Genomic DNA, 8,946 nt, shown 5'->3' on the forward strand with positions numbered 1-8,946 from the left:
CATTGTCCTCCCAACTTCTAGACACAACAGGACATTTGCACACAACTCACATTGGAGCCAGCTAGTCTATGCTAGGACCCGCTAGCTTGCCTACTCGCCTATTTCTGAAATGTGGCCCCAGCAGGATCCCAGCAAGTTATTGCTCCTCATCCAGTTACACTTGCTTCCAGTGTTATTGGTCTCCTAATATTCTCCACCTGCTTTCTTAACAGCATCATACTCTGTCTTTCTCTATGTCTTTCATCATCCCTGAGACACAGAAACATGTGCACCAAAGCAGCCCTTGCCCACCCAGCATTACTGTCATAAAAAGGTGTTGAAGACCAGTATTGGTTATTTCTAAAGTACACCCCACCCACTGTAGTAGTGTTAGCCTAAATGTAATTGTTTTAAGTAATCCAGGCATCAACTCTGTATAAAAACTGTTATCCACTACAACTGTAAACTGAAGGCAAGAAATAGCATTCATCGCAGAACTGGCTATCCATTAAAGGTAAAGGTACCCCTAAACATTAGGTCCAGTCGCGGACGACTCTGGGGTTGCACACTCATCTTGCTCTATAGGTCGAGGTAGCCGGCATTTGTCCGCAGATAGCTTCCGGGCCATGTGGCCAGCACGACTAAGCCGCTTCTGGCAAACCAGAACAGCGCACGGAAACGCCATTTACCTTCATTTATCTACTTGCACTTTGATGTGCTTTCAAACTGCTAGGTGGGCAGGAGCTGGGACTGAACAACGGGAGCTAGGCTCTGTGGCTTAGACCACAGCGCCACCCACGTCCCTGGCTATCCATTAGCATCCTGATAAACAACAGGAACTTTAGTTGTTGTTTACAAGAAAAGTGGGTAAAGATAAACTTTGCTCTCAAGGAAGCAAACAACTGGATGAATGCAGGCAACAAATAAAGTCAAGACTAATAGCACAATCCTAACTTTGTTTACTAAGAAATAAGCACTACTGAATTCAATGGGGCTTACTACCAGGTAGGTGGGGTTACAATTGCAGCCTAACTTATTCTTGTGTTGGGTTTCAAGGAGAACGTACAACAAAGTATCATCAAGTAAAAGAAGCTAACAAGCAAAGAGAATAGTACCACAAATATCTCTTTAACAGATGTCGCTTCTGTTAAACCTCCACTTGCTGGAGAGAAGGTACACACGAGGGTATATTTTCTATAGCAGCAGCCTGCCTGTAGAACATTCTTCCCCAGAAGACCTTTCTAGCTCCTCTTGTGTTAAGTTTTTGTCACCTTTTTTCTTGCTATATTTTCTTTTTAAAATGGATCAGTCCCAAACTCTTACCTATGATTAGGAGATCAGCATCATGCTCCTTCCTTCCCTCCTTCTCCTGTGCAAATCCCACCTTTCATTGTGTTTTAAACATGATGTAGCATTATGCCAGCCTAAATATTAACTAAGATTAATACTAACCATGATTTAGAAATGGTCTGCAAATCCTGGTTAAAGGGTGTCAGGGATGACATTTAAAGGAAGCCATGGAAGGGGAAGTAAGTATGTGCAAGAGAAGGAGGGAACATGTCTATCCTTAGCATGCAGCATGCTCCTGACACCAGGAATGTTTAGGTGGCTCCAAGGCAACATTCTAGAAAGAACTGTTGAGATGGTTCTCTTTTCCCCTTTTGACATTCTCAGGATTATTGATCGCTGTAGGGTTAAGTATTGCTGTTGATATATTTTAATAAGTAAATTATTTGTAGAATCAAAGCATCTGAAAAAGCATTGAAGATATGACATTCATACAAGCCTATTTTAGAGTAGCTTACATTTTTCACCATTAGTTTTCCTGTTAGTGGTAACTGTCAAAGTTCACAGAAAGTATGAAGAAAAAGCACTCTTTACTTCAGTAGGTAATAGGGAAATATTTTGCACAACATACCGTAATGCCTTTAAAAAAGTTGGTCAGACTAAGGCTTGGATGGGAAATCTATGACCATAGATATGTTGTTGGACTAAAGCACAATTATATGGATATTTAATGACGAACTGTATTCAGAATAGGACAAACATTCCTTTTTAATACCTTATTGTAATTTTAAGATCTGTCTGAGAAGGCATTCATTGAGCCAGAAATGAGTACAGTACCAGGAATCTAAGGCACTATACTTGTTTAACATTAATTAATTTTTATTGTCCTGTTGCATTTGTTACTATAGTATGCTATCATGTTTTTGATACAGTCATGAGTTAAATAAACACTGAGCAAAGATGCTTTATTTTCTGATTTATACCACAAAGCCCACAGGATGCCAAAAGGAAGCTCTTTTTTGGATTCTCCTCCGAAGGGATTCAAGTTCAGGGATTCCCCTTTCAAAGCCCACAGCACACCTTCTGGCTACTTCCATGAGTCCCAACTATGACAGAACATACATCTTACAATCTACCGTGTTGTGTTTCAAGCTAGGCCTGCACTTTTTCTTCTCTGTGGTAAAGATTTTCATACAAATGTATTATGGTGGTTTTCTGACACTTGAGAGTATTGGACTTTACAAGCGCATAAAGAAGCCTCACATCTAATAGTATTTGGGATTTGTATGGGCCATTTAACAGGGACTGCCAGAGAATGTTGCCTGTTGCTCATCTAGCTACAGATTGAATCCAATAGCGCTCTCTCTCTCTCTCTCTCTCTCTCTCTCTCTCTCTCTCTCTCTCTGTGTGTGTGTGTGTGTGTGTGTGGAGAGAGCGAGAGAGCGAGTGAGAGAGAGCACTACCTGTAGCTGGTCTAAAAATGTCAGTTTATTCCAATAAATGAAGTTTTATTCTTTGAAACAAAGAATACAAAAAATAAGAAGTTTACAGGAAGGATAGATTGGAGTTTATGTTTCTTAAATATACAGAGACTTGGAGCTATCAAAATTCACAAAACAACACATTTCACTGTTTTATATACCAACCAACAAGCAGGTCTCTCTCTCTTAAACACACACAGAAAGCATTGTTCTAGCAAAGTAAATATTAGCTATCAGATAGAATAGATGCTTCCATTCACAGACCTATCAGTCTCAGAATGGACCAGTTTGTGTCAGAGCCCATGAACCAGACCAGTGAAAGCTCTAAAGGATAGATCCTTAAAAAAGCTTCACTTTTAACATATACAGTTTATTGACCTGTCAAGTTTACATTACAAAGCCACAGTAACAAAAGCAAAGCTTGCCTTTGGCCACTTCTGATAAGTCTCAAAACTCCTTTATATTATACCACTCTATCAGCACCTTACCTGGAATGTAAAATCATTCATGCCTCATCTCTCCTTACTGATGCTACATATTTTGACACATGCGAAAGTGTCAAAATAGCAGAGTGACAAAACCAGCACACTAATAAAGGATGCCTGCAGGAAGTAACTTTAACCTGTGGCTCCAAATCACATAGAATTCATTCAGCTATCTTAAATCATTAAATGAACAATTTCAAGCACAATTATCATTCAGTTTTGCTAAGGGCTTTAATCGCTTTTACAGCTAAATGGAGACAATATGAAATGTTGAGTATCACTGGACAGACACTTGCAATTAAAACAAATTCCAGTCCCCATTTGCTCCTCAAATGCCTTTTGCTCTCAAGTCCCTTTAGCAGGACCATTTAATAACTCCATCTGAAAAAGCAAATACTGTACTTAGGTCTCTACCTCTCCAGAGTAAAACAGCAGGAAACTCTTCTCTTGGTCTATCTAAAGATTGGCTAGTGCAAATCAGCTATACACTTCACAGAATGACCATTGTTTTACTTAGGACCCACATCTGAGCAGCTTCTGACCATTAGGCATGGGACTATCTTACTAGAGTTTTAAAAAGAACACCAACTATTGATCTATAGAAAGAGCATCCTAGAAGAAGAGTGTGTGGATGCACATAAGAGAATGGAGTTTGACTACTGGTGAGAAGAAGGGAAGTGGGATAGGGAGAAAAGTGACCTTTCTGGCCCATTGGTAAAACTAGCCAACAGCCACCGTAAACTATAGCTGCAAGACACTCTTTCTCAGCTATATCCTAATAGGCAGATACCCTCCTCCCTGAGTATCATCCCTGCCATCTCTACAGTCCCTGGAAGAGAAGTCCCTGGATGTAATACACACCTTGTGGCAACCAGGACAAGTTCCCATGTTGCTAGCTGTGGGAGTGCTGGGACTCTTGCTAGTACTGGCAATGATGTTTTGGATCTTGGTGAGCTCTTGCCTCAGCACCTGCTTTTGGTGGAAACTGAAGGCAGGATGGTTGGAGGCCATGGTGAAGAGCAGCAAAAACTCATCCCCAGTCCGGCCCTCATTGAGCTGCAGTCCATAGTTGTTGATGACAGAGTCAATATGGGTGAGTGTGCGGAAGAGGACGCCAGCTGCTTCCCGGTGGGATGAGCCCAGGAGTGCAAGTGAGACCAAGAGCTTGCTGCGCACCACCTCATCTGTCAGGTTGGTGAGGCTGCCCAGATCAGCTGGGTTATTGGCCTTGATTTCGGAATCCCGCAGCGAGTGATAGTCTTTGCGGGCCAGGTCCTCTAGGCAGGCTCCCAGGAAACGTAACTCAAGTGGGATGCACAAGTCCAGCAGGCCACAAAGGAACTCCACTCGTTGAGGAGAAGGCAGCTCAGAAAACCAGCGGTACACACTCTCTCTCTGCAGTCGTGGACACCGCTTCTCTACCATGCTGCTAGCTACTGCCACCAGAGGCAGCAGAACCCCCCAGGGCAGAGGGTGACCAGAGACGTGTTGCACAGGAGGGGAGATTGACAGAGACTTGGCTAATAGGGCCTAGCCTGAAAGAGGGGTTGTTTGTTGGTTTGTAAAAGGAGGCAGCACAGATAGCAATACTGAAGGGAAAGGTAGACAGAGCGCCCCCACCCACCACCCCAAAAAAGAAAAAGAAACTAGGACTGAGGATCTGGCTGCTAGTAAAGGTGCAGAGACCAAATTAATGAAGGGTGCAGGACCTGAAAAGGAAGGGAGAGAGGGAGGCAGAGCAGCTTCTGCAAGGCTGCAAAAGCGGATAAAAGTAGAGATGGGGCCAAGCACGAAATCAGAGCACCCCAATGGGGGAGAGGGAGAGGAGATAATAGTGAGGACCCCAGCAGAAGGCCTCGATCGGAGGGCCAAAGGGGGCCCTAATCAGGTGGGGGAGGGGCGAGGGTCTTCCTCAACGGGCTGATGATGGTCGAGGCTGGAGGAAGGGCGGAAGAGGAGGGCGGCGGGCGAGGGGCTGAGGTACCCCCCCGGCATGAAAAGAAGGAGTAGGGAACCGGGTGGCCTTCACGTGTTAATCTCCCCCCTCCTCAGAAACAGAGGCTCAAGGGGGGGGGAGGGGGAGGGAGGGAGCTGAGGGAGGGCCTAGGCCCGTTATTTGGCGGATGAGGAGTGGAGGCCTCCTCTTGATTTCCCACCCTCCTCCTTTCCCCCTCACGGGGCGGCTCCCTCCCTCCGCCTCAGCCCGGCGCTCTCCATCCCCCTCTCCGGCTGGGCGGAGGAGAAAAGCCCGCCGCCGTCGCTGCTCACCCGCCCCCCTCCTTTCTTCCCTTGTTTTCCCGTCAGCCGCCGCCTCCTCCTCCCCCCGGCGGCCAATCCACCCGCTTCGCCCGGCCGCCGTGCCGTTTCCTTCCCCGCCTCTCCGGTTCCAACGGCCACTTAGCACGACAAAAGAAACCTCCGCGGTAGGCAATAGGCGGAGGTACACACGGTGCTGCTGCCGCCGCCGCTAGTGGTAGTGCTGCCGCCGCCGCCTCCTTCGCCGCCGTTATGTGTGGTGAGTGTGTGTGATTCCAAAGGCGGAAGGATCCTGCTTCGGCTGGAAGTGAATAGACCAGGCCGGCTGGGAAAGGAGGAGGAGGCCGGGACTCATTCGCGCTCGCTGCCCCGCCCACTTCTCCCACTGACGCGTCGCGATTGGTCTGAGCTCCTGCACCTTTCCCTTCATCCCCCACCTCAGCTCCGCTGCCCTCCGCCGCTTTCTCTCAGCTCTCTTCACCGCCCACCTAACGGGAACCACTCGCCGCTGAACATCAGCGGATGTCAATCACATCCCCAAAAGCCCCGCCCTTCAGCGTGTGGCGATTGGGCCAGGCTCTGATGGATGGGCGTGGCCGCAGAGGGTCTGTTCCTGCGCGTGTTTGGGGCACGTGCTTGCCTTTGCCTTGGTATGGCGGGGAAGAAAGAAGCGCCTCGGCCAATAGGGGGCTGGGGCCGTGGTTGCTTAGCAACAGGGAGATGGGGCTAGGGAAAGCCTGAATCGATAGGGCAGAGGAGGGGGAAGTTGCTCGTTGATGGGACTAAAGATGCTCTGGTTGCCTAGCAACTAAGGCAGCCGCGGTGACTGGGTCAGTTGGGAAGGGGTCTTGAGGCTGTCTCGAGGAAGTGAGGACAAGAGGGAACAAATGAAGAAGTTGGGGTCCACATTGGACCACCCTACACCTTAACATGGTGGAAAGAAAGGCCTATGTAAGTCTTCCACAACCTAGTCTACAAAAACTTTGCTTGTGCCAAAAGAGATGCTTGATTAACAACAGGCTGTTGTTGTTTAGTCGTGTCCGACTCTTTGTGACCCCATGGACCATAGCACGCCAGGCACTCCTGTCTTGCAACAGGCTAAGATGTCATAATTCTTATACTGTATGTCAGGCATAGACAAACTCGGCCCTCCAGATGTTTTTGGGACTACAACTCCCACCATCCCTAGCTAACAGGACCAGTGGTCAGGGATGATGGGAACTGTAGTCTCAAAATATCTGGAGGGCTGAGTTTGCCTATGCCTGCTGTATGTGGTATACCACCTATGTGGTGGAATGGAACCAGTGAGGCATAGTTATTTCAGGATATAAATTCTGGAGGAGGGGCACCAGCAACAAAACTCCTTAAATGCATTGGTAGCAGGTAACCAGCTGGGGAGGTGGTTCAACCTTGAATGATAAAAGAGTCAAAGGTATCCTAAAGGAGTTTGCAGAGAAGTTGAATGTTGTTTTTGCATTTCTCTTCACAGTAGATTATTGTAATTATTATTATTATCCATTAAATTTGTATACCACCCCTCATCTGAAGATCACAAGGCAGTTTACAAAGAGAGAGAACACAAAAATAATAATAAGATATAGGGGAGATCCCTGTGCCTACTTTTGCAGGAATGGAATATGAGGAACTGAGTGGTGACAAGATGTTCCAGGCTAGGGCGATTCATTGTTTCATACCAAGTGGGCCACAAGAGTACAGTACTTTGACATGGAACCCATGGGCCACACACTGCCTTCTTGTGAGGGGGGAGTGAGGCCAAAATCTTACAACCCCCTGCCCTCAGCCCTCCTCCTGTCTTCCCAAAGGTGCCAGGCTTTGGGAAGGAAATGCAAGGCTCTGGCATGGTCCTAGAGCCCTCCCATCTCCTTCCCAAAGCTGGAAAGCACCAACTAGGCTTTGTGAAGAGGCAGGAGGACTCTAGGACACTGTTAGAGCCCTCACACCTTTCCAAAGTACAGTGCCTCACTTACCACTTTGGGAAGGCAGGCAAGGGCTGGTGTGTGTGTGTGTGTGTGTGTCTAATTTTGCTTAGGACCACTAAAAAGGCATTGGGCTACCCTGTTCTAGGCCTTGTTGACAAATTAAAAACTGACAAATCACTGGGTTTGGGTGGCATCCACCCAAAAGTTCTGAAGAAACACAAGTGTGAAATTACTGCTCTCCTAACAAAAATATGTAACTTGTTTTTTAGATCAGCCTTCATACCTGAGGCCTGGAAAGTGGCCAGTGTATTACCATCATAGCTGCCAAGTTTTCCCTTTTCTCGCGAGGAAGCCTATTCAGCATAAGGGAAAATCCCTTTTAAAAAGGGATAACTTGGCAGCTATGATTACCATCTTTTTTAAAGGAATCCAGAGGAAGTCTGGAAAATTATAGGTTGGTTAGCGTATCTCTATTCTGGAAAAACTACCGGTAGTGGAAATCATTAGTAAATATACAATTGCCAAGCATATATAAGAATAAGTTTTGCACTTTAGTGATCATTCAGACAGTGACTGAAAATAAAACCACTAATATTACACAGTACCATTATACTAATTTAAGGTGCAATCACAAAGAGATGTATAAAATTATGCATTGTGTAAGAAAGTGGATAGAGATTCACTGATAAAACTCAGTGGGGCCATCTAATGAAGCTGAATTTTGGAAGATTCTGTACATATGGGCAAGATTCTTTTTCCCACATATGTTCTCCAGACTGATCTCACATGACTGAAAGAGGCCAGCTGAGAAGACTAACCCTTGTAGGAAACAGAAACACAGGGAAGCACCAAAGTATGACAGATGTGTGTTAGAAATTTTAAAAGGGGGAAAAGTAACATGGTTTTAAATATTTATATTAAAAAAGGGAGACTACTAACAATGACTAAAATCATGCAAAGCTACTTCTTTGGCACATTCTTTATTCTCTGGTACATCCTGATCAGTACCCCTCATTTGTGTTTCCTCTCAAAACAAACTGCTCCCACCGCCCAGTAGTGTATTAAAGGGTCAATAAGCAGTGGCGTCCTGCAGGAATCAGTATCAGATATGTGATATTTCAGTTGTTGACATGCACAATGATGGCCACCGGCTTTCATTTCTTGAACAGGGAACTGGACAAATTAATGGAGCAGGCAAATTAGCTGTGAGCCTCTAAGTTAAGCAGGCCTGGCTAAGTGGAGGCAGTGTGCTGTGGAATAGCAGCCGCTAGGCTCATACCTTAGAGTTTGGGTCCATCTAAGCCTTCAACTGCAGCCATATCCAATGTTAGTTAGGGCTGCCATATTTCAAACAGTGAAAATCTGGACAGAAAAGTTATTGAGCTTTTTTGGGTTTTTTTGCAAAAATAAATTAATTTTGAGCTATTTTTATTGGAAACTGGCAAAACCAGCTTCCATATCTCCGGATTTTCCCGGACATTTGCCTGATTTCCACCCAGACACTGCTGCCGATTGCAG

General features: G+C 45.8%; 1 protein-coding gene across 2 annotated transcripts in view; it reads right to left on the reverse strand.

Moving 5' to 3' along the window:
- Positions 1-5,003, reverse strand: part of ZCCHC14 (zinc finger CCHC-type containing 14) — a 33,478-nt gene extending 28,475 nt beyond the window's left edge. For both annotated transcript variants that reach the window (XM_035117494.2, XM_035117493.2), the window contains exon 1: positions 4,094-5,003. In XM_035117494.2, coding sequence (XP_034973385.2) covers positions 4,094-4,657 — 564 coding nt within the window. In that variant the 5' untranslated portion in view covers positions 4,658-5,003. The remainder of the gene's footprint in view (positions 1-4,093) is intronic.
- Between the last annotated feature and the right edge of the window lie 3,943 nt (positions 5,004-8,946).

Source organism: Zootoca vivipara, chromosome 6, assembly GCF_963506605.1.
Source record: "Zootoca vivipara chromosome 6, rZooViv1.1, whole genome shotgun sequence".
NCBI lineage: Eukaryota > Metazoa > Chordata > Lepidosauria > Squamata > Lacertidae > Zootoca > Zootoca vivipara.